Source organism: Thermobia domestica, chromosome 11 (assembly GCF_964235325.1).
Source record: "Thermobia domestica chromosome 11, izTheDome1.hap1.1, whole genome shotgun sequence".
In the NCBI taxonomy this organism is placed as follows: Eukaryota; Metazoa; Arthropoda; class Insecta; order Zygentoma; family Lepismatidae; genus Thermobia; species Thermobia domestica.
This window is the reverse complement of record NC_137464.1, coordinates 58,399,032-58,426,738: the sequence shown is the minus strand read 5'-3', so window position 1 is coordinate 58,426,738 and position 27,707 is coordinate 58,399,032. Positions and strand designations below refer to the sequence as shown.

The 27,707-nt window shown below is 35.5% G+C and overlaps 1 protein-coding gene across 1 annotated transcript in view; it reads left to right on the top strand.

The window, feature by feature from the left end:
- The window catches only part of LOC145664091 (uncharacterized), a 36,716-nt gene extending 12,918 nt beyond the window's left edge, over window positions 1-23,798 (top strand). The window contains exons 4-7 of the mRNA XM_081730440.1: window positions 746-869; window positions 8,782-8,943; window positions 17,259-17,428; window positions 23,554-23,798. Of these exons, the coding sequence (XP_081586566.1) occupies window positions 746-869; window positions 8,782-8,943; window positions 17,259-17,428; window positions 23,554-23,667 (570 nt within the window). The 3' untranslated portion in view covers window positions 23,668-23,798. The remainder of the gene's footprint in view (window positions 1-745; window positions 870-8,781; window positions 8,944-17,258; window positions 17,429-23,553) is intronic.
- The last annotated feature ends 3,909 nt before the right edge of the window (window positions 23,799-27,707 follow it).

Sequence of the window (27,707 nt, the reverse complement as noted above, 5' to 3'; positions counted from 1 at the left end):
TTCTCAGTGAAATTAATGTTAATTTTGCTTTTTTGATATTCTTGGAATAGTAGGCCTAATACTGCATTGTGTTTCAGGTAACCAAACTGTAAATGGAGATCATTATGCTAATCTTTCAAGTTATTTTTAAGTGGTTTTGAGGAGAAGAATGCGCAAAACGATGTAACTATTTTATGAAGAATGGTTGTTACTATGATAATAACACTAAGCCATATGTCATAAGGCAGGTTACGGAAGCTTTAGGCAAAAATGGTGAGCATCCGCTAGGCCATCATCCATACACTCCAGACCTTGAATCCTACAGTTTGTATATACTGTATATATATATTGTCGACTCTTAAGAAGGACTTACACATAAAGAAAGTAAGCACGAACTAGGAAGTGAAACCTGCCACTTCCACTACGTTCCACCGCCTCCCAGAAAATAGTCTGCAACATGTGTTTGAGAATTATATAGAGTATAAAGTACCGGTATGCTATTTCGAAAAGGTATCCATGCAAATCCTCCTGCTGGCCCGGACTCTAAATAATATTGTCAGTCCATGAACTTTCGGAACAATAGTTGTATAATAGAACTTAGTCATATTTCTATGATTTCACAATTAAATCATACCATACACACGGTTTTACAAGATTAAAACAGAACTTAGAATTTCTTAACTAGCTGATTTCGAGGGTAGTGTAGTATAACTAAAATTTAACATGTAATATTAAACTATATACTAATTAATGTTTCTAACAACAGATAGCAGTGAGTGAGGTGGACATTGAAGAGAACCCATACGAGTATGACCGCGTTCCAATATATCGGAAGGTCAACCGCTACGGAGAAGAAGTTTATCTCTCAACTGTATACACAGTAGATCCAAGTACGTCTCATTATTGTCATTACTATAATAATAATAATAATAATAATAATAATAATAATAATAATAATAATAATAATAATAATAATAATAATTTTGACACTGTAGTTATGAGTCCTGGTCTGTCAAATGGAGAATATTCAACATAATCATCTTTTTGATTGACAGTGTTAATATTTCTGGTATTTTTTTTTTATCCATTCAGCCTACTAAGTGTTATATTAGCCAGTATGTTTGAAGCTGGATGATGTGTGATAACAACATGAACCCTGTTGCCGTTGTGGTCTTTCTAGAGGATAAATGAACTAGATTTCTATTAAATTAATTCTCAATTGTCTCATAGGGAACGTCAATTGTCTTCTTACCAAAAATTGAACCTTGATTATTATCAGAAGCATTCGCACAATCACGTACCAAGTTGGTCAGGGTGGGAAGGTATATGCTTATTAAAATGAGTGTTCAAGAAATTCTTATAGTTTTCTACGTTACAAGCAAATAATAATAATAATAGGCTTATTAATAATAATAATGTTAGAATTGTAACAATTTCAGTATTTCCAGTCATTGTTTGTCCAAAAGGAGATGACAGTCTTTTCTCTTTTCTTTTACTTTTTGACTACTTCGTTATTTCTTCTCCTTATGACTTAACAACAATTCATTGGGTAGCGCAAAAAGGATTGGATCTACAGTACTAACAAGCAAGGACTTTCAAGTGTCACATTCCGATTTGCTTGAAATTCCTGGAGTGAATAAAGGAATCAAAAGTAGGACATATGTGTGTTTTTTTTCATATCGGCTAACGTGGGGGATGAAGGGGGTAAACACTCCCCTAAAGTGCGAACATAGGGCAATATGACATTTTAGCAAGGCCATAATTAGCAACGCACAACGAGAACTTGCTTGAAACTCCTGCAGCGAATAAAGGAACCAAAAGTAGGACATACGTGTTCTTTTATATCACCGGACGTGAAGAATGAAATGGTAAACACCCTCCTAAAGTGCGAACATAGGGCAATATTATACATTTTAGCAAGGCCATAACTTGCAACGCACAATGGGAATTTGCTTGAAACTCCTGCAGTGAATAAAGGAATCAAAAGTAGGAAATAAGTGTTTTTTTTATATCGACCAACGTGGGGGACGAAGGAATAGACACTCCCCTAAACTGTGAACATACCCAACACTACACCTGTTAAGACCATAACAAGTTAGTTTTAAAACAGCTATAAGTTTGGTCACTTTACGTGAAATAATATTGAGCGCGCACTTAAATGCTCACAATCATGTTTTTGAGGCCGTAAATTAAGCGAGATTATGCTCCTGACTTGCCTGGAGAGCCCGCCACTGCAGATCTACTCTACATATGTCATGCAGCGGTAAATGTGCACCGACGTTGGTTTCAAAGTTTTGAAGCACGGTGAGCAACACCTCACCCAACTGTCTTTGCGTGTTCCACCTCAAGAGACTCGCTTTTCCCACGGGTACGACTGTTTCCGAGACGTTACATTCAGGACATCATTTGGTTCCATGACATCCTTATCCAAATCCCTCCTTAGCTTCCACCTTGACCGATAAGAAAAAATTAGGATTCCTTTATTCACTGCAGGAGTTTCAAAAAAATTCCCATTGTTCGTTGCTAGTTATGGCTTTGCTAAAATGTGTCATTACCCTATGTTTGCAGTTTAGAGGGGTGTTTACCCGTTCATTCCTCACGTTGGCCGATATAATAAAACACTTGTGTTCTACTTTTGATTCTTTTATTCACTCCAGGAGTTTCAGTCAAATCAGAGTGTGACTTGAAAACCTTTGCTTGTAATTTTCTTTCTTTCTTTCTTTCTTTCTTTCTTTCTTTCTTTCTTTCTTTCTTTCTTTCTTTTTTTTCTTTTCTTTTCTTTTATTTTTTTGAAATTCAAGTGCTTTGTCAGAAATATTTAGTATATTGTGCTAATCGGGCTTGTGCAATACTTTCCTTTATCTTTTCATAAATATTCCACTTGTTTCTGTGTTTTGCATGCAGCCATGAGTTATATTCACTTAATCCTTTGACAGAGTTTGATATATACCAATTTGTTATGTCATGTTCACTTGACCTCTATTTATATATATATATATATATATATATATATATATATATATATATATATATATATATATATAGATAGATAGATAGATAGATAGATAGATAGATAGATATGCTATTAATATATAGTCATTCCTTAACTAAAACTTACTTTTCAAATTTTAAGGGACGCATGAAGCAAAGCAAGCAGTAAATTTTATCTGTGATGCGAATGCAAGTTCATGATATCACGTTTAAATTGCTCTTTCGGACTGATGCACATTCGTTTCTTTCCTTTTCATACAAGTGACCAATAAATCTTTCTAACGAAAGTCTAACTACATTTATTAGGTTCACAGTACATGAATACAGAATAGAAAATAACTCTTATTTGCTTCTACCAAACCTCCTAACCTATAAATAAAGCTCTAAATATCAGAAAGTTTTATCTTCCAGAAAGGGATCCTTTTCGAGGGAAATTTCACGAATTATCTCATTTTCTTCTTTTTTTTTGGGGGGGGGGAAGATGTCACACACTCTAGGATCTGGTTCAATTTAAAAATTTATTTCACTCTTAATTGAATAAATTATCATCCATTATACTCGGATGAATAGTGCTAAAGCAGTAGATACTTAACTGAAAGTCTAAATTTTCTATTAAAAATACCACTCGTCAAAAGATTAACAGAATTATGTATTCATTTTGTAATCAATTTTCAGAAGCTGTTCGCAACATATTATTTTGTGCTAATTATCCAATGTATTTTAAAAATTCTTTTGGTTTCCATGTAAGTTATTAGGGAAATTTACTTTTCATAACAACAATATTTATTTGCTGAGAAAATATTAATGTAGGGTGAACTCGAGTTCTTCCTCCCTAAAATTAGGTCAATTCCCTTTCCCTACTGTTAGTATATTCGCTGCGCGCCAGCGTTAGTACTAAGCACTAGGCTACAACGAAACACCAAAGTCAAAGACTGTAGTTTATTTTTGAATTTTCATATTTCCACAAAACACAATAATTAACAAAGATAGACATTATTTCTCAACCCATTTCTAGGATTAGAATTAGGAGTTATTATCTAGGCATTTTGTATCCACGGACTTTTAATCCCATCACATATGTGGTATAACGTCTCTCAGCGATCATAGTACCTGGGAAAGTGTGAAAGAACCAGCCCGACATCTTGCTGTTAGCTACGACCCCAACATTTGAATGGAGTAAATAATGAAGATTTCTAGGGAGAGATAGGAAAATATGATACTACGTTCTTGTGTCACTATCGAACTTTTTTCGATTTCACAATTATAAAAGCTAAAGTAGTATGTAGTAGTAATTATATTCTGATTTAATTAGTTTAAAAGAAATATTAATAATAAACAGTTTCTGTTCTGCAAAACATCATTCTGCTCTTCACAGCAAACTCAAAATGTCGTCATCCTATGCAATTTGAAAAACTAGAAAAACATGGAATTTTTTCAACCGCTTTTTAATAATTTGTAAAAGATTAGAAGCAACCTTTACTGCTTTAAGTGAGATTACAGAATTATATACTGTTTTAGTCAAAGCAAACTGTGACGAAATGAACACCTAAAATAAGAAGAACAAGTTGCATGTGTGAAATTAGATTATCTAATGTATTTTTTTTTCTCCTCATAGACACCTTTCAGAAATCTCCTGCCTTAAACAATTTAGAAAGTCAATTGGTCTTTGTTGATACTTCGTTTATTTTAGATATTTTAAAAGGAAAAGCACATTTCGTAACTTTGTTTCACTGAAAACGTAATATCAATAGAAAATAATTTCAATGGAAATATCGATATGGTAGTTTTGAAGTAAGCATATATGAAGTAAACACTTGAGCATGTCAACAGATCACAAGACAATATATATAGAAATGTTGCATGTAACACGTTAATTCATCATATTTAGTAGTAACCACGATAATATCCGTACGGATGAAAATGCACGAACTGTTGACATAATCATCAGATGCTTACTTTCGGGTGATCGTTGAAGAGAAAACATCTTAGACGTTGTTACAGATTTACACTTTGTATGACAGGTACATGAAGAAAGTAAATATCTTTAAATGTTCGTTTGTTTGTATTCTGTGGTCCACGGCATACATTATACCATTGAAAGAAACAGAAGCAAATTTTGCACTTTAGATTATTAAAAAAAATATATAAAGTTTTCTTTATATACATGAACCAACAAGTAAGTGTTAGGATTGGGGAAGAACTGACGGAAGAGAGTACAATTGGAAGGGGAGTTTGACAAGGATGCTGCCTATCGCCAATACTATTTAATGTCTATCTAGAAGACATAGTGAAAAAGAGTTTAAATGATGATGATGGCATTTTGGTAGGAGGTAGAATGATTAGATGCATAAGATTTGCAGACATGGCGCTTGTTGCAGAATCTGAAAAGAAAATCAATAAAATATTAGAAAAAATTAGAAAGAGCTTTGAAGAATATGGGATGAAAATAAATGTTAGAAAGACAAAAGCCATGGTGATTGGAACGAAGGGGTCTATGTCAAATATAAAAGTAGGAGGGGAGAAAACAGAACAAGTAAATAGTTTTCGATATCTGGGTAGTATTCTTAGTAATAACATGAAGTGCAAACGTGAAATAAAAACAAGGATAGGAATGGCGAAAGAAGCCTTTAGGAGGAAGAAAAGTCTGTTTTCTGGGACCTTGAAGAAAGAGTTGAGAAAAAGACTCATAAAATGCTTCGTGTGGAGTGTTGTACTGTATGGGGCGGAAACGTGGACATTACGTAAAGTTGATGAAAATCGACTGGAAACCTTCGAAATGTGGGTGTGGAGAAGAATGGAAAGAATTAGTTGGGTCGAGCGCAAAACGAATGAGAGAGTGTTAGAAATGGTGGGTGAGAAAAGAACACTTTTAGATATTATTAGGAAGAGGGAGAGAAACTGGTTGGGACATTGCCTAAGAAGAGATTGTATCATGAGGGACGTCCTAGAGGGTATGGTGTCGGGAAAGAGAGGGAGGGGGCGAAGGAGACTACAATTAATGGATGATATAGAAACAGGAAGATCATACGCGAAGACGAAGAAGTTAGCGGAGGACCGTGGAGTATGGAAGCTTCTCAGCTGCGGCAAGTGACCTGCCAATAAAGGCAGAATACCTATGATGATGATTATTATTTATTTATTTTCCTTTTATATTTCCAAAAGGAAATCGAAATTTGTAATTTACTTGTAAATGGTCTTACAAAGTCTGTTCAAAAGTTATAAATCAATTTTTGATAAGATAATTAGATATCATTGGGGCTGCAGTGGCTCAGTGGTAGAACGTTCACCTCTAGTGCATGGAGTCCCGGTTCAATTCCAGCTTGCCCCAAGTAAGCTTTGTGTTGGACAAACATTGTGTGTGTCGGTTTTCTCGGGTTTGTCCCGTTTCCTGCCACTTTCTACATTCCACCCTTTCATTAATTTCTTATCATCACCGTCTCATTTAGCCTAGTCGGTATAACCGTGTGATGTAAACTTAAAGACTTCGTTTTTTTTTTGTTTTTTTTTTAAGATTTCAATTAGATATTATTGCTGTCCCAAAATTCAGTAAAGTTAGCTTACCTGAATATAACTATTCTCGAAAATTTCAATAAAGATTATATTGGCATTCTAAGTTTTTCCTATTTTATTCGAAGATAATGAAGGTAGGTGGAGTAAGTTGTATTCGTTCGAACATTTTCCTTAAAAACTGCATTAACAACTCTATATATGTTATAACTCATTGTTGAAGTAAAACCCCTATAATATGTAATTATGTATAAGTAATTTTGCACAGAACGAAAAATAGAAAGAAAATAAATTAAATAGGAGAACAGAAAAAAAATAAGAAAAATTGTGTGTGTGTGTGAGAGAGAGGGAGAGAAATTGTAATCTATCTGACTAAGCTTCGTTAATATAATATTTAATCCCTTCTGTCCCTATGTGCACATTTGTGCACCTGATCGTTTCGTTAATCCTGCTCGATTAATTCCTGGCGTACACACGCGTGGACGTCTGAACACCACATAGATTCTTTTCCGGTAAGCTCAAGTGCCTTTCCACTGTCTTTCAATTGGTTTTAGATGGCAAGTGTTGGTGAAACACAGACTTTTGTAAGTTGGAAAAGCAAATATCATTTTCGCCCAAATATATTATTGCTACCATCAAGGTATTTTTGTTATAAACAATTAAAGTTTCAGAGACTTGTTGGCAATTATTAGCTTCGCTTTATCTCTGGAGAACAAAAAATAATGAGAGCTTATTTTTTAATGTCCGCAATTGTGTACACTGGTTTTATATTAAATAATTGTTTCTCTATATTATTTCGTATACTTTTCTAGGTTTGTTTTGCTACAAAATTGTACATTTTAGAAACGAAACACGATATAAATGCATTGAAAGAAGTTAAATATCTATTTTTAATGATAGCATTATTTCATTTTCATTATTATAAAGTATAGGAGAATTTGTAACTATAATAATTTCTACTATTTGTGGTAATCATTGATGTAACAAATATTGCAAGCATATAGTCAATGGTTTCGTTCTTTTCCTTCTTAGGAGAGCTAACCTCAGAAGATATTCTAGATTTGCTTTAGGATTGAGATATCGACGATCTAGATAACTATCCAGATTTTATGGATAATGGCTCCAGTAACTCTAGCAATGAAGATAGTGATGGCAGTGTTGCAACAGACGAAAATGGCAAGCAATAAATTGCTGTACTCTTTATCTTTTCTAAAGAACTGAATTACATACAGGAGGTTATTTGGCCAATCAGAGGCGGGTCCATTTAGTTGTAGTGCGACACGTTCAAATTTGAATTTTAACTACCTCAGAATTTTGTCCAATTTTTGTTCAACCATGAAAAACTTTTGGTACAATCCTAATAAACGACGGAGGACCATTTCAAAATGTGGCCACTTCAATTATCTATAATGCGACATCTTCTAAATAAACAAACTTGTGATTGGCCAAATAACTTTGTGTAGATAATTCAATTTTTTAGAATAGATAACTAGTGCAATTTATTGTTTACCATTTTCGTCTCTTGCGACACCGCCGTCGCTATCTTCACTGCTAGAGTTATTGGAGTCATCATCCTTAAAATCTGGATTATTATCTGAATCGTCGATATCTAAACTTTAAAACAAATTTAAAACATCTTCTGTGATTAGCTCTTCTAAGAATGAAAAGAACGAAAACATTGACTATATGTTTGTTTTTGAAAAGTAGAGATGAAAATTGCTTTTATGTGTTCCACAAAAATAAGAAAATGGATATTCAGAAACACAACAAACAATTTGATGTCACGTTATGTTCTCAAGAAAGGAAAAAAATGTAAAGAAAACTTTACTAAATAAAATAGTATAGTATTCCGTTCATGTTATTTTGAGTATATAAATGTAGCTGTTGTTTTATTGTGTCACAACAATGTAATAATATATCAGAAGAAAGGTGTAGTATAGCAAGAAACGGAATAAAATGTATCATAATTGTTCACAAATATTTATATATGCAATTGCTTGTTACGGAACCAATGGGCATAAACGTGGACATAGTATTTTCTTGTAAAGCAATAAACAAATTCAAATTCTGAAAAATAAATTGAAAACTATGATTCCAAATGATGCAGCATACAAACAATTTGAAAAATGGTTTTAAAAGGTTGGTAGTCTGGGACCGAATTATCTTGAAGCTGACAGTGAATCGCAGTTGAGTTTGAATGTTAGTGTGGTGTACTGGATTCTACCTTTCATTTTAATGCAAAATATAACAATTTAAAAATAATTGTATGCATTAGATCGATTTTACATTTTTCTCTTTATGTAGGTATTATTACCCGTGGCGGAAGAAGTGCAGCTGATTTTGAGGCACAAGGCGCTGGTACAGGATTATACATTCAGAACGGTACTACTTCCTCTATTGTAGAAGTAGATTATTCCTCCAGTGGTGATCCTTTATGGATTCCAGAAAAATGCATTACAATGATGGGTGAGTGGTCTTCATGAAATTTTGTACAAATATAATGTAAAAAGGAAAATATTAAGCAAGATAATAATAAAAATCATAATCTTTATTAACTTGCTGAGAACAGCTATAAGCAAAATACAGCAATTACAAGTGTTAATGGTATAATTCAATATTATTAACAATAGGAATAAACTTAAAAAGACAGAAAACACAATGCTAATTAGATATAAAATGATCACTTAAAGATTATCTGATTTTGGGCATCTTTGTTTACTACTGGTATACCGTGTCGTATCATACCGGCCCAATTCAACGTCTGCCCAATGAAAGAATGAGCTAAAACTGTGTTTGTACTGGTACAGAATTAAAAACGCCCTATCCATTTTAATGAAAAATATAAAAAAGTTATTTTTTTCTACCATATGTTCGTGAATTATCCAATTGCAGGAGTTTATCCAGGTGTCACCTACCACATTACATAAGCGTTGCAATATGGTATTGTGACTCTCCTGCACACCATGTGGATCCCAAAATGGAGGTACATGTGATATATATACGAATTACTGCTTCTTGTTCAGTAATTATTTTCTCAAACAACTTTGAGACTTCAATCCACTTTCAAATACTAATATTTTTCTAACCCTAGGGTTTCTGTAAACATTTTTTTGTCTCAAATTACATTTTATATTGTATTCTTTAAGGACTAATGTTGTCTCATTGCAAATTACAGACATTACCTTATTTTTAATACTAGGCTCAAACACAATATATTGATAAATCCCATTTTTCTTTAAATGTTCCGCACTCACTAGGCTTATCTATATTTGGTTCCTTTTTCAAATTTTTGCAAATCTACATAAATGCCACGTAACTTTAAATCAAAATAATCCTAATTAATACTATTACAAGCCGGAGTTCTGAACGAATAGAATGCACTTGTTCTATCTACTCACAAGGGAGGGTCACGAAGTGGCTATGCTGAGATCCGAACAAGACAATTGTGTTTGAATTTGACATGTTATAGCTAGACGAATCCCAAAGTTATGTGTCACCGGGCGGCATATCGTGAGTTACAACATATTTTGTAATGTAAAAACTACAAATTTGGCAGAATAGTTTGAACTGAGTAATTTGTTCGGAAACGGTTGGGTAAATGGAAAACTCAGCGAACACGTATTCCACCAAGTTCAAGGCCATTTTAGGATAACAAGTTCGCCCCACGGTCCCCCGCAGGATCCCAGACGGGATCAAACTCAAAATTTTCAAATGGTAAGGGGGGTTAAGTAGCACACAGTTTGAAAGCTGTTGTAAAATGAAAGAAAATGGGGCAAGTCTTGACTCTCTATGACAATCCTATACAAAATGGCGGTGGGTCAAAATGTAAACAAAAATTTAATTGGAAAGTCCATGGCCACCCCTATAAATCGGAAACTGTGAAACAAATGTGAAAACAAGAAAGGACATGTGGCATTATTTTCAAAGTACAACGATTTAAGTTAAAACGTATCATCCCAGGGCGCCTACAGGGTCCCAGATGGTGTGCAACTAAAATGTTTCAAATGACAAGGGGGATTAAGTAGCAAATCGTTTGAAAGCTCTGTCAAATGAAAGAAGATGAAGCAAGTTTCGACTTTTTACAATAATCCTGTGCAAAATGGAGGCTGGTCAAAATGTAAACACAAACTTAATTGAAAAGTCTGTCATTCATAACAGTACAAATCTAAATCTCTACTTTTCTCTATTATGTATTTAAAAATAACAGGAAGATTAAACAACAATTGAATTTCGATTTACTTTAACTATTATTTCATTCCGTAACAACACATACATGTTTTGTTCCTAATGCACGTTCGCTACGTTCTCTCGATATCATTTATGTGAATATAATGAATATAGGACGAACACACAACTCTGACTTCCTATTCATACTGTTAAACGAAAGTTGAATACCTTCGGGTATTTTTCTAACTTTATCATAAGTGTTTCATACATAAAGGACTTTCTGCACCAATCAGATTGGGGGCTTTATTGTAACGTATTGATGATGGTTGCATTTGTATGCCATTCGTTGGTTTGATCGCCATATTTCAAGCAAACAATATATATATATATATATATATATATATATATATATATATATATATATATATAAAGTTCATTTATAACATTGGCGAGCAGTACCGAACCATGTGTAAGTCATTTCAGTACGTCGAGCTACGTCAAACTTTGTTGGTTTGGTCACAATATTCCAAGAAACAGCATATTTATATAGAAACTCATTTATATTTTGTGTATATCTACTATTGACAATAAACGTAAATACCACATTTCTCTTCTCCAATACCAGCGGATTGAGCGGCATTTTGAACTCAAGATGTCGCGTTTTTGAAAATTTCGCATCTTTTCGTCACCTACTGATCAACATGCATGTCAAATTTGGTTTTCCTAGCTTCAGCAGATTGGTATGCCTATCCTTTCGACATAGGTTTTAAGCGGCTTTCTTGGATACCTTTTGACCAGCAGCCATTTTGTTCAGGTTTGTCGTAGAGAGTCTAGACTTGCTCTATCTTCTTTCATTTAACAACAGCTTTTAAACGATGTGCTACTTAACTCCCTTCGCCATTTGAAACTTTTCATTTGGACCCTGTCTGGAACCCTATGGAGACCGTGGGGCAAACTTTTCTACCTCAAAAGGTGTACCCTTGAAAATGGTGGGATATGTGTTCGCCGAATTTTCCATTTACTCAACCGTTTCCGAACAAATGACTCGGTTTAAACTATTCTGCCAGGTAACTTTTTGTAGCTTTTACATTACAAAATGTGTTGTAACTCACGATATTCCGCACGGTGCCACATGTAACTTTGGAATTCGTTTACTTATAACATATCAAATGGAAACACAATTGTTTCGTTCGCATCTCAGCAGAGCCACTTCGTGACCCCCCCCCCTCCTTGTCAGAATTAAGCACACTGTAGTTTCATTAAGAAATTATAGTCACAATACACACTAGTAGTATTATTTCGCTTTCCAGATCAAATTTGTAGCTCGGAACTCAACATTTGGAACTGTCCAATTTTCGATTGTCTCCTCTATTTATATTACACTTTCTCGATGCGTAGAACATAATCGAAAACCCTGGATATTACTCGATTTTTTTTTAGATAATCAATCACGCAGCACAACTTTTCCAGAATATGTTCTAATTCTGCTATTCGCTACAAGATGACGTTGTACACTTCAACTAACAAAGCATAAGACGTTTTGCTTAATTCCGCCGCTCTCCACAAAGTGTATTATAGGCTAGCTAGATCTTTGACCTTGGGACTTAGTAGAGAAGTCAATGTGGCCGTAGGCTAAAAAGTTTGTAGACCTCTGTCCCAGAGGTACAATTTTGTATTAACTAACGAACACTATGGCCTATGGAACCCGGAGATTCAATACCGTGTTCACAAAATCTCTCCATTGACTTCTATCCTTAGACAACTGTATCCAGTTTCTACTTTGTATTCCTATTTTTGCGAAATCCATCTTACCATTGTACTCCCATCTGTGCTTAGGTCTTCCTAATGATCATGTTCCAATTAGATTTCCAGTTAAAACTTTGAAAGTTTTCTTACTTTGTTTCATTCTGGCTACATGACCTGCCCACTTGAGCCTCCTAGATTTGATGACTTTAACAATGTTTGGTAAACAATATAAATTGTGTATTACTTGGAAAATTTCAAATAGCCCTTATAAGGAATTGATATTCATAATTTAAAAGTTTTGGATTGTACCAATGTGTATCCTCTATCCTGAGATCTTCCGTTTCACTCATTTGTTGTGTTGAAACCGTAATGACAAGGTTTGTTGTTGGGTTTCAAGAAACGACCATAGGATGAAACTTCAGACAACTACTGTATGAAGAAAACTTCCAAAAGGAAACTATGCAATCAACTTTCTACGTACAGAAATCGATTAAAGGGATTTAGTAATTTACATATTCCTTGGCTCGTTTCTTATTTGTTGTTAGCTTACATGTAAAAAAATGTAAAGTACTTAAGAATGTTAGAATTATACAGATTACATGTAAACAAACATTCTAACAGAAATAATTGTAGTGTCTCCTATGTTGTTTGTCAACGTTGGCAAGAGTCAAGAATTGGTATCAATTATGTTATTACTATTATTATTAGTAGTAGTAGTATTTAATCTCATTACTGTGTAATCAATGTCATCACATTTATTAACCAGATACATATATACGAGTACTTTTGTAAGAATTGTTGATAAGTTCTAAATTACATTACGGATCCATTATTTGGATCAGCTTATTACGAACACTTTTGAACACAATTGTTCGAAACTATTTTTTATTAAAATCTTATGTTTTTAAGTTAGGTTTAGGTTATTATTCTAAGACATCGGACTGGAAATAAAAGTTCCAATATACAGTACAAGGCTAATATCTTATTCTATTCAAGTGATAGATACATGGTTTAACTTCATGACTTGTAATAAACTTCTGTACGGATTAGAACTATATTCCACTTCACTACTCAATGATATTTAAGAACTGGTGCTGTTTAAATGATTAGAATTTTTCTTTATCTGCATTCATTTTATATCTAATTATCATTGTGTTTTCTGTCTTTTTAAGTTTATTCCTATTGTTAATAATATTGAATTATAACATTAACACTTGTAATTGCTGTATTTTGCTTATAGCTGTTCTCAGCAAGTTAATAAAGATTATGATTTTTATTATTATCATCGCTTGAAATTCTTAATCTATTTTCGCAGCGTGATCCCCAGAAAATTATTTTTTCTTTCTTTCTTTAGTTTGACAGTCAATATGATAAAAAAAGAGTATATCTAGTTTTACTTGAAAGTTTAAATAACTATTTGTTACAAACCTACTTTGGTTACGATTTCTCTAAATCTTAAGATTAATTACTGAAAAATATCTAAGCTACGCCACAATCGGGATTTTCTCCGCAAAGTAATAAAAGGTTAAAAATAATTTACTGAAAAAAAATTCACATAGGTATATGCGTCTATTTAATCTAGTTTTATAGCTGAATTTTATAGCTATAGTTTCTGAGTTAAGTGGGAATGCAATGTTTCCTTTTTACCACCGGCTAGGTGAGGCGTACGTACACCATTTGATGAAAATGAAACAAAACGGCCGTATGTGAAATTGCAAACTGAACTTTGCAAACAGAAAGATCACATCCTAGATTTTCGATTAAAAAAAAATATATTGGTAAAGCTAGTTCATCTTTGATGCAATGTCACTCACCGTAATACGCTTGTTTTCCCGTATATCAATTAATCAAATCTTGCACTGTTGTTCTCCGTGACTGCAAAGACAGAGCGTCCTGGGCGTCGCGGATCTTCAACACTTGTTATACCCTGCTTGAATTTATCTGTACACTCGTACACTTGTGTTAGACTCAAACAACTTTTACCATATTGCACTGCCCTCGATTTGTTTCAACTTTTCAGCTAACAGAAATCTAATTGCTCCGCTCAGTACCGGATCTAGAAAATTAGCCCCTCCTCTAGATTCAATTCCTTTTTATAATAAATACATTTTAGTGAAATATTCCTAGTGTTCTATTTGCTACGGAACAGAGATTCTATACGTACGTTTTACAAGAAATCCTTCCTCCTCGACTTCATCTCCGTAAACTCCCATATAAGATCTCTCTTCTCAATGGTTGAAGACTCTCATGGTTGATTGCTAACATTCCCATGTCGCTCATTCTTTTCTGTGTCATTGAACACCTTAAATAGCTCTTGATCTTCTTTAAGACTGAGAACGGCCTTTCAGCGGAAGCCACAATCACGGATCAAGTCAGGAATAAATAAATAAATAAATAAATAAATAAAAAAGAGTCAAAACTTCAGGATAGCTTGGAGCAATAGTATTAAACTCACATATAGTAATACCGCCAATTGAAGCCAAAGTAATACTGCCAGTGTTGATCTTTGAAATACGGTTTTTAAGTCCAGTGCGAAGGAAAATTAATTCCAATGGTATAGCGACAGGCCAATGTCTTGCTAGTACTTCTTTTGTAGTTTTTCAGCCTTGACTAACATTTTTGGTCTGAAAGGTTCACAACTACTATCGGGAATAAGATTGAAAATTCATCAACAGTTGTCTGTAACGATGTAAAATGGTTCCCTATTTCATTGTACATGATATCTAGAAGTCTATTGTAAACATTAACCCTGAAACAAGCATCTGTGTCCGAAAACCTATGATCTACCAGTTCATCGAAGGTTTTTTTTTTTTTTTTTTAACTTTGGGTTGCCTTTTTTCTACGAACACAGGGTTGACTTTTCACTTCGCAGCAACAGCGTAGTCTCTTATTTTATCTGATGGTATTCTTCGCTTTTTAGGGAGACCCTGGTTCGATTCCTCAAAACCAACTCAACTCTTCTCTCACTTTCTTAAATTCTTTCGGCTCTCTTCAAGAGTGCGTAAAGCTTTCTCAAGGTCTATTTGTTTAGTTTTGATAAGTTGTGATGCGACATTCAGTTGGGAAAACATTTTTGACAGCACCACAGTCAGAAACACAAAATGGAAGAAACAATTACTTTTGCCACTCATTCTGCTTCTGGTACCTCGTTAGCCTTCCTACTTGTCAGTGAAAGTTTTCGGAGAGTTTTTATTACACCAGCATACCTCAACTTGATAGCTACAATGGACTGATACCGTGAGGCCCATCTGATTTGATTGAGTTTTTCCAAAGTGACATCTGATTCTCCTGTCAATGATGACAGAATATCGCACCTATTTATACTTTGACCAGAAAATATATTCAAATCCTGGAGCATTTTGAAGTAACTGGCAACTTCTTTTACACCTTTGACGGCATCATTAATAACAAGGTTTAGAATATGTACCGCGCAATGAATATACGAGAAGTCAAAAATTAAAGGGACTTTTGAGAAAAGGTACATTTATTCTAATGACAGAAAACTGAAATATACATTATTTTGCTAATCTTCCTGCACTTCAACGCACTCTTACCGGCATTTCACGTTTCTCTGATTAAGTCGGAAAAAAATAAAGTTTTTCGGTTGCACCTGTAACCAATCTTGCACCGCATAAATGACTTCTGCATCGATTGCAAATCATCAGCCCTTGAGCGCTTCTTTCAATGGTCCAAACATTTGCAAATCGCTTGGAGCCAAGTGTGAACTGTAGTGTGGGTGTTCCAGCAAGTCGAATCCCAACTCCTTTATTGTTTTGACCTCCGTTTGGCAGAATGTGGCCGAGCGTTATCTTGATGCAGGATGGCATATTTTTGCAGTTTTTCATTATTCCAGTTTCGTATCTGATTGCAGGTTTCAGTTTAGTTAGCAACACATCACAATAGTTCTCACAGTTCACAGTTTCGTGCGAGAGTTTGCGAAAGTCCCTACTCCGCGTATATAGCTCGTTTCTCAATTTTTCGAAATCTCTTCTGAACACTTGAGCAAGCACCACTCATCACAACACCGCCATCATATCCCTGCCCTCTGCATTTCTTCACAGACAATCCCAATTTCTCCAAATGACTTAACACTAGAGTTGCAAGTCCGGATGCAGTTGGATTTCTTATATGTAAAAATCCTTTAAAAAAAAAAACACTTCTTCAATTTCGACTTATCTAGAAACTCCGTTTTGTAAGCTATCGTTTACTTCTGTAAAATTTACATAACGAATAATGAAATTCATGTGATCTTTCTTTGATAAATCTTGAGTCGTATTAATGATTAATGAGAAAAATGGCATTCTTTTATTTCTTTCAACAAGTTAGCTTCTAAGTTTGAAGACAGGCAATGGATGATTTGATTTTAAATATCGTGGCTGAGATACTTAATGTGTCCTTTGAAGTAAGAGACATCTCGTGCGTCGTAGTCAGTCCTCGTAGCTCATTACTTGGTTCAAGTAATTAAACTATTGTGAGAATATCATTCTTTTTGAAGTATTTTAAAAATTAGTATTTACAGGCAAGGTCCAGGGGACCCTTTAGGATCCTGGTCTTCCCCGCAATGCGGGGTCTTGCGGTTTATAGATCCAGGACTGACTCCGCTTCTTCAAGTTGGTACTCACCTCCAAGAATGCCGCCATCTTGTTCCACTGATTCTCAGCATACCGTTCGCTAAGCAGGTGTGTCAGATCTAACTGTTCTGGGACACCACCAAACAAAAGTATCGAAGGTTAATGTGTTTATTATACTTTTCCTACTATTTATTGAACGGATCTTGTATAAATGCTTGAAATTCAAGTTCTTTCTTTCATTCATAATACAAGAGAGTTCTTCAGTTTGATATTATTTATGACTTGTACTCATTACAGGCTGGCATTATTATTACAACATGTCAAAAGAATTGGACTGTAAAACATTGCATCCCATCTTTATTCTGCATCAAAACGAGATTTTAACTGGATTTGGTCTGCAGACTTTTGGAAGAGTTACTGCCAGAGGAAGAAGATGGTATGAAGATATCCCAATAGAGGCAATAGAGGCAAGTAAAAGTGAAACAAAATATATGGCTGAAAACTTCAGGTCTAGCTGAAAGACTTGTACAGAGGCTTTCCTCATATTTTTGTTAAGTAGATTTATTTATTGTACACTGTTAAAAGAACGCATAAAATCCAGTAACACTTCCAAAAACTTAATGGAGGAGGAACTGAAATTGTCACTTTGATAAATATGGAATGTTGTAAGCAATATATTCAGACTTATTGGAAATCTTCTAAGATGTTCTTGTCTTTGTGTGTGTGTGTGTCCCACTGTAAAGAAGGCAAAATATCTCAAGAACTACTTGAAAGACTACAATCAATTTTCATTAGGAAATAAAGGGTCAAAAGTTAGAAACAGAATTCCTTAATGGAGGTAATATTCTAGCATGAATGGTAGAACTCAATACCGGCATATTTGACTTTATCACAGCACATTCCTTCATGAAAGTGTTCATAAAAGATTTTAACTAAAAATAAATCAAATATCCAGACTTCCCTGAAAACATATAGGTTAACACGTCCCGCCATTGATATACACACACATACAGTTTGGGAAGTCGGCGCCGTTGATCCCAGTTCGTTATATCTAATATGTATCAAGTGGGGACAAAGGGAAGTGTTTAGGGTATTATCGAGGCAGATGGGCACTTACAGTATAAACAACAGGTGAGTTGACAAGTGGGATAAACACACGTGGAAGGGTAATTAAGTTCAGGCAGGTAGCCGATTGAACAGGCGTAGGCCCGAAAAAGAAAGATACAGGTGGCTTCCCAAACAGACACGAAGTATTAGACCTTTCTCTTTCGAGTATATATTTCAATGTTATGAAGATATTTCTTTCAGTTAGTATTTGATGAAGATAACGTTAAGTTGTCGAAACCGTAACATTGCATTTTAGTTTTAATAAATAAGTCGGTTAGAAAAGTTTTAGTTATTCTTGAGATAGCAATAAGCGTCTTTTCTTGGAATTGATTCAGCGCTCTAGGAATAGGTACCGTCTTCTCCCTTAACTCTCTATTCAAACAGGAAGTAGCAGAAACCAACTATTTTTGATTTTAACATTGATCGCTATAGTGTAAAAACGGTTATAGATAGCAAGAATCGGTTTTCTGCAATCAATAAAGTGCCCCAAGAATGTATTCATATCTAAGTTGTCTACTAAAATCGAAAATGGTGGTAATCTACTGCTACATTCGCTTTCAATTTAATTATCAATATATTACATTATGCAAGGCAAACTTCTTTATATGGCGTGCATATGACACAGCTACTTGTTTCTCACAACTCTCATTTTACGTGCATGAGTGACAAATGAAGCATTCCACCGAATAATGCTGTATAGCACATTTTAGTAAATTCGGTAAAAAAGAATAGGGGGAAACTGTACTATGCATGCGTATACAGCAATGTTCTGCTCAGAGTTTGCCAGCACACTAGTGCCTTGTCCTGTACAATGGAGAAATGTGTCTTCTAGTGTATGTCAGCCATATTCTGTGCACCATGACTTCACTAGTAACTTAGTCAATTCCAAAATGTGCTATACAGCGTTATTCGTTGGAATCCTTCAAATGTCCACATGAGAAGAAAAGATAAGGTGAAAAATGATGGTGTTAGTATTTTGTTATTTCCCTTCAAAAATAGTGTGTTCTCTTTGCCCAAAGATGGCAGTGGAATATTATTTTTGTAAACAGTCGTAGTTTCCAACTACCACTCCCAAACACAACCGTTAGAAAAGGGAGAAGGGGAGTGTGTCCTCACCGAAGGAACAGAAGTAAACAGAGTAGATTACAGTGCGCGAGTGGCTATGTGTAGTGGGTAAAATTAATATTTCAATATTGACATAAACAACCTAATTTAGCACTGAGTACATCACAATACAACTGTTTAACAAGCGCAATCAAGGTGTATGCTTGGACGGAATTAAATACAGAGAGTTCGAATACATTATGTGGGTATTAGATACATTCTTTTAGTGTTATAAGCAAAGAAACAAACAAACGAGCAAGTGAACAATAGATTCAAGTTATAGATTACATTTAGTGAACATTGTTGTTAATTGTTGAACCTACCAGTTCAAAATTTGAGTTTGTCCGTAAAGGTTCATAGTTTAGTGCGGGAAAAACATTGTTTAATTGCACGAGTATGGTGTTAAAATGTGCGTGAACATCTCAGGATTGCGATAGTGAAATCCGCGTCTCTAATAATTTTTCGGAAACTGATTTAACTCTTATTTGATGTTTTTTCTACTCGTAACATCGGTTCAAACACGTTACTTCCAACAATGATAGTGAATTAGTTGGATATCAATTTTTAAATTTAAAATTTATTTATGAATTGTTGAACAATTTCAAACATGAATGTTTGTTTACCTTACCAACCATTTGCTAAATATGTCGACCGGACACGATAGTAGTGCAATGTCCACAAACGTGGATGACTCTGTGTTGCTGAACGATAGTGATGATCCGAGCATTAACATTTTAAATACTGCCGGTGCATCTATTTATCATGATTCAGTGTGTTCCCATTGCAACAAACAGTTACTTAATGCAAGAGGTCTAGCAATCCACAACAGTAAGTGCCATCGTACTAGTACTAAAGCTAAACCTACATCGTCCACTCTCACTTCCATTTCCTCACCTTCTTCACATAGTTCTATCTTGCGCAACTGCAATGATAGTCCCAACGAGATGTCGATCGAAGACTGCAACACGCTCCTCGGAAAACTCAAATCCATTACTCCTATTCTACGTAGAGTACCTCGAGGAGCTAGACCGGCGATGGCTGACTCCCTCTGTCAAGTTCTACAGAATATTGTATCTTCTAATAGCCTGTAATCGTGGAAGGAGCTCTTCTTCTTCCCATAAGTAACTCTTTGTTCACCAACAAGAACTAACAAAGTGTCTAATATCACTACATGGGTGAAACAAAGAATCACTAGTTGGACTAATTCTCGCTGCGATGCCCTTCTTTATCGCCACCAACGACCCTCCAAACCTCGCCAATCAACAGATGCAATCACCTTCAACACGAAGAGTATAGAGAACAAACTTTCCGACGGCGATGTCCATGGAGCAGTCAGACTCCTCATATCTGATGACACTTTGGCGCTTCCGAATGCTACAGTGCTAGAAGCTTTACGCAACAAACATCCTACACACAGTCACACCTTTACACCTCCTGCACTCATCGAAAACGCTCCAGCCGTCCCTAGTGTTTCTGTCAAGGAAGTCCAGAGAGCTCTTCGATCCTTTCCTTCCGGCTCCGCAGGAGGTATAGACAGTTTACGGCCTTCCATCCTCAAGGATCTTCTGCTATACCAGAACATTGACTCTAGAGACCGTCTGTTGAACACTATCAGTGATTTTCTTCAAATAATCCTCACTGGAAACGTACCTAAAGAAATCAGGCCAATATTTTTCGGAGGGTCGCTTATAGCATTGAGGAAGAAATGTGGTGATATACACCCCATCGCTGTCGGTAACGTTTGGAGACGGTTATCAGCTAAAATAATATGTCAAAGAATTAGGGAACCGTTATCTAACTTTTTATCACCACACCAGTTGGGAGTGTGCATTCCACATGGCTCAGAGGTTGCAGCCCATGTAGCCCGACTATATTATTCTCATCCCCACAACCAAGAAAAAAATTTCTTGAAACTTGATTTCCGGAATGCATTCAACGAAATCAACAGAGACTCAATGCTTACAGCTGTAAAAACGCACTTCCCTTATATATACGCTTTCATACATCAGTGCTATTCACAGCCTAGTCACCTATTCTTTGGTGAAAACATCATCCTCTCCCAGCGAGGTGTTCAACAAGGCGACCCTCTAGGACCTGCTTTATTTGCGTTGACACTTCAATCTATTGTCAGCAACATCAATACTGAGTTAAACATTTGGTATCTCGACGATGGAACTATAGCTGGAGACAAGGAAGATGTCCTGGAAGCTTTGACAAAGATTCATAATCAATCTCGCGAGATTGGATTAAATCTCAATTTCAGCAAGTGTGAAGTTGGTTTCTTGGGATTCTCAAACGAACAGGCTAACACCCTGTACACCCTTCTCAACGAAGTCGCACCTGGAATTCAACTTATATCACCAGACAGAGCCTCCCTTTTAGGTACAGCACTAAACACTGACACTCGACGTATAGTATTACTAGACAAAATATCCAAATTAGATTTCTTTTTCACTCGCCTATCTAAGATTTCTGCACACTCAGCTGTCTATCTCTTACGGGCCTCATTAGCAATACCTAGACTGTTATATTTCCTTCGTAGTTCTCCATCCTGGCGCGAGACAGATCTTCTTAATCAATACGATAATTCCATCCAACTTGGCCAAGAATCTCTTCTCAACTGCTCTCTTACGGATAGGTCATGGCTACAGGCATCTCTCCCAGTGGATCACGGAGGTCTAAGTATTCGCCTATCCCTTGATTTGGCCACTCCATCTTTCCTTTCTTCCATTCATAGCTCTATGCCATTGATCACTTCTCTTCTTCGCCAGGATATTCATCAAGATTCTGAAGCTGAGATTAATGATTGTATCTCCCAGTGGAGATCGTGCGGCGGACTTGCTCTACCTGATTTTGATAAGAGAAGTTTACAATCTTCATGGGACGCTCCTCTTATAAACTCCAGATATTCTTCTCTTCTTCAATCCTCCACCAATCCTGAGGATAAGGCACGTCTTCTAGCTACTTCATCCCCTGAAGTAGGTGCCTGGGTACAGGCTATTCCATTTCCATCCCTAGGGCTGCATCTTCCAGACGAAAGTTATCCCTTGTGTGTTACGTTTGGGAGCAGATGTCTACGAACAACACCGGTGCCTTGCTTGCGGAAGTTTAGTGGATAAGAAAGGTATACATGGCCTCTCATGTCTCCACAGTGCTGGTAGATACTCTTGCCACTCAGATGTCAATGACCTCATCATGAGAGCCCTCATCTCTTCTGGAACGCCTTCTGTGAGAGCCAATGGGGTGTAGTCGTTCTGACGGCAAGAGACCTGATGGAATGTTTTTGGTGCCATGGAAACGAGGGAAGGCTTTAATATGGGATTTCACTTGTGCCGATACTCTAGCCCCCTCTAATATTCCTACTTCTTCCACAAAAGCTGGGATGACGGCAACTCGTAGAGAATCTGAAAAGAGACGAAAATATAACAACCTCCTGGACAAATACCACTTCATCACCATCACCATCGAAACTTGTGGGTCCTGGGGTCATGAAGGACTAAATTTTATTAAAGAAATTGGGCGCCGAATAACTCTCAAAACAGGCGACACTCGAGCTTCAGCCTTTCTTATACAGAGATTAAGTATGGCTGTGCAAAGAGGGAACGTAGCAGCGATGCTAGGAACGCTTCCACCGGGAAAGGCACTGGAAGAAATCTTCGTTCTGTAACCACTCTCCTCTCACTAAACTCACGCAATTTCTGCCTGAATATTATATTCCAAATAAAAAATATTATTATTTTAGAACTTTGGATTCTTATATCAACTCTACACTGATATTGTTGGAGAATATGAAGTAACCTGAAGTTTAACAAAGTCAAAATTTTCAGTAATAGCTTAAGTTGAATTTAGGCCTAAATGGATTTTGGTGCCGTGTCTGTCGTAGTTATTCAGACTAATGTTATGTAAAGATATAATAAGGCATATGTCGCAGATCACAGCAACATGATATGGTACAATCAGAACAAGTTAACTAGAAAACTTCCAATTCCTACATTGCATCTTACTCCCAAATAATGTTTGAATAGCAGGAATTATATAATGTAATAAGTACGTAATAAAATAAAATATATAGCAAGAAACAGAAAAAAATTAGTGAACTATATTATTCTACAATTAATATTCATATATTTGATTAATTGGTTTATATCTGTTACTCAACGTATGTAATAAATTATATTATTATTGAATGCGAATACGATCATTATTCAACTCGCGTATCCGTGGATGAACCTCATAGGAAATACAGTTCTGTTTATAAACTAGCAGTGGTCCTCCAACATAACAAACAGATGCCTAATAAAAATATAAACGCTGAACTCTCGAAGAATAACACAATACTCCATTACAATTTTTTAACTATAGCCATCACTTCTTTTTTCAGGCAACATTATATGAGTACCCAGATTGCATGCCGAAGTTTTACAAAGAAGTTGGTCTCATATCAGTCCATGTCTATTTCCAAGATGATCCATGGACCATCAAATGTCCTTCATAGTGAATTCAATGTTACGTTTCATAAAACGTGAAAAAGTTTCTTACCTGCAACTGCCAAAAAAATGTAATTCTCAACATATACAGTTATGGTGTTGTATATCTTCTAAATAAATAAATAAATAAGCAACAGAATTTCAGATACACGTTTTGTGCCCTTCTTTATGTTAATATGTCTGTCAAATACTTAAAAGACATGTCAGTGCTTTCGTTATTGATCACACTAGTTAACAAATTTAAACTTTTTGTTTGTTACATGAGAAAAATCACCTGATCTTAAAGGAACTTTTTGCACTGAATTCGAATATGCACTCGGTTTCTCTCCATCACGTACAGTTTTCCCGTAACAGAGGGATTTTCGGGAAATTCCCTCAAAAATTTCCCTTTTTCAGATATTTTATTCCCCTAGCTCCTGTCCCCTTACATATAGTAACATAGAAATTATACCTAAGTATACCTTGATTTATATTTAATAAACCCTAAAAGTTTCGTAAAAATCGCTTTGTTCTTTCTAGAGAAATAAATATATTTGTATGTATACTGTGTGCACTGTTTATTGCACCTGATAGTAATGCTTTCAGATCTCCTGAGTTGGGGTAAAAACGATTTGCTTTATTACTACAAACACAGACATAAAAATGAATATTTACAATAGTCAACAACACACTTGTATTGCTCTCTGTAAATACTTCCAACGTATATTTTTTTAAACGTACAGTATATGTATATCTTAATACATATATATACAATTCTCCAAGTTTTTTAGTTTTGTTCATGAAATGGTTATCAATATTTGTTATCAAATGTAACAGAATGCAAAAGAAAGAAAGAATGGAATACAGACTCATTGTTGACAACAATGAACTAATGCAGTCTGAATTTTCCACTACGGTATCGTTTCCCCCTCCCCCCGCGCATTTCTTTCTTTCTTGTGTTCTTGACACCTGGTGAGGGAGTTTTATACATTTTTATATTGACGTGTGGTTTAACACTACTTCACTTTCAAAGTTGTCTTTGCTGCTAAGAGTGCTTTCATGTTTGATCTTAACGGCATTATACCCAACTAAGACCAGAAGTTTAGTTTGTGATCAGTACAATGGCGTCAAGAGGACGGCGTTCGTGTGTTAACTCACCAAATAGTTTTTGTTATGTGTATGGCCAGTTTGTAGTTAAAGGACAGTGTAGATCCATTACGCCATCGGTGAAACTAGAATATTATAAATATTTCGGATGTCGTGTGGGAGATCAGGACAAAACTTGGGCACCCAACATAATTTGTGCGTCGTGCTACGTCACTTTACTTGCATGGGCCAAAGGGAAACGGAGGTTCATGAAATTTGCTGTACCAATGGTGTGGAGAGAACCCACCAACCATCTGGATGATTGTTATTTTTGTCTCACAGTAGTTAAGGGACATTCTAAAAAAAGCAAATACACAATAAGTTATCCCAACGTTAAATCCGCAATTAGACCTATTCCGCACGGGGATGAACTTCCACTTCCCGAGCCCCCTACCAACTGGGAAGAGATATGGCCAAAAGACTCTGATGATGATCATGACCTTGATGAACCATCGACATCAACATGTACATCCAAGGATCCAACGTTCATCCCTGACTGTGTTCGCGAGCCACATTTTATCCGGCAATGTGAACTTAATGACCTAGTCCGTGATTTGCACCTGACAAAACAAGAGGCGGAACTTCTGGGATCAAGGCTCCAGCAGTGGAACTTATTGGATGCAGAAACGAACATATCAGTGTACAGGAAAAGGCATGTTCAATTTTCAAGCTATTTCTCAATGCAAGATAATGTGTGCGTATGTACGGATATAAATGGGTTGATGGCGGAGCTAGGAATTCCTTACGTTCCAGAAGAATGGAGGTTATTTATCGACGCGTCAAAGGTCAGCCTTAAATCTGTCCTTTTACATAATGGAAATAAAAAAAACCTTCTATACCACTTGCGCACTCAGTGAAGATTAAGGAATCCTATGACACCACGTCAACTTTGCTAAATCTTATAAATTACAAGGACCATTGTTGGCAAATATGTTGTGATCTCAAGGTAGTTGGTATTTTATTAGGACTGCAGTGCGGTTACACGAAGTACCAATGTTTTTTATGTTTATGGGATAGCCGAGCTGATGACAAACATTATGAAGTGAAGGAATGGGAACCTAGAGTGAATTACGTACCTGGAGAATGCAACGTCAAATACGCTCCTTTGGTAGATCCTAATAAGATATTACTACCGCCACTTCATATCAAGTTAGGACTTATGAAAAACTTTGTCAAAGCCATGGACACATCTGGTGAAGGTTTCAAGTATTTGCGAGATAAGTTCCCTAACCTGAGTGATGCTAAGATTTCAGCGGGAGTGTTTATTGGTCCCCAAATTAGGAAATTAATGCTTGATGATAGCTTTGACAGCAAGTTAAACAGTGCTGAGCTAGCTGCTTGGACAGCATTTAAGTGTGTTGTGCGCAACTTTCTGGGCAATAACAAAGCTGAGAGTTACACAGAAATCGTACAGGACATGATACAGAAATACAAAGAGTTGGGTTGTAGGATGTCTTTAAAAATCCACTTTTTGCACTCCCACCTCAGCTTCTTTCCTGCTAACCTAGGTGCTCTCAGCGATGAACAGGGGGAAAGATTCCACCAAGATATAATGGCAATGGAGAAAAGGTACCAGGGACGATGGGATCCTTCAATGATGGGGGACTATTGTTGGGGTCTTGTTAGAGAATGCAACATTTCTTACAAAAGAAGCAAGTAGTGTACGTTTTTGTAACCCAATGGAAGTTTCATATATTGTGATAGTTTTGATTGTCTTTTCATGACCTTTTGGTACATTTGTATTATTGTTTATTGTAAATTGTCACACTTGTAAATTATATTGTATTATATTTTATATATGTGTTTGTGGTAATAAAGCAAAACGTTTTACCTCAACTTAAGAGATCTGAAAGCATTACTATAAGGTGCAATAAACAGTACACACAGTATACATACAAACATATTTATTTCTCTAGAAAGAATAAAGCGATTATTACGAAACTTGGAGGGTTTGTTAAATATGAATCAAAGTATACTTAGGTATAATTTCTATGTTAGTATATGCAAGGGGACAAGATCTTGGAGTGTAAAATAAACGAAAAGGGAAATTTTTGAGGGATTTTCCCGAAAATCCCTCTGTTACGGGAAAATCGTACGTGATGGAGAAAAACCGAGTGCATATTCGAATTCAGCGCAAAAAGTTCCTTTAAGAATAGGTATTTCCTTTTATGTAACAAAACCTTTGTTAACTAGTGTCATCCATAGATGTGGAAATTCCAGTTTCCCGTCAGTTTAGTGTATTTTTAAAAGATGTCTAGCAGGTAGAAGAATAAGACAGTTCTTAGGAAATATATGACAAATAAATCTTTAAACATTTGATTTTAATATAAATATTATTTTCATTGGTAATGTTGGGTATAACTGGTACACTTCTGGTCACAAAAACCTAGATTCCTTCTAGAGGCTAAGTCTGAAAAAATGACTCCAGATCCTTACAAATTACCTTTAGATCTGGATCATTTTTCTTGCACTTTTACCACTGTCAGGAGTTGAAATTGAACGATAATATGCATATGAAAATTTCGTAATAGATAAACAAAAAAGTTACAATAAATGAAACTACAGTAATTTTAATTACTAAGTTTGATACATTATTTATATTTGTAGTCTAAAATGATAAAGAAAGCGATCAAATTAGGTAAATTATCATAACTACAAACAGACTACAATGATTAACCATTTACTTCAATCGATTTGCTAATTCGAGTGTCCTCAAAACACACCTAAGTTCATTGGCCAGAACGCAGGATTAATTTATGAAAAACATATAAAAATTAGCAATGTAAAGCAAGAATATTTGAAAACATTCTGTTGTTTTCTGATATAGTATGTGACTCATCCGAGCCAATTCTCGTATAGAAGGCTGAGAGAAAATTCGTCTTTGATCATGAAAGGATTCGAGAATTCAAGAAACAAAGTAAAA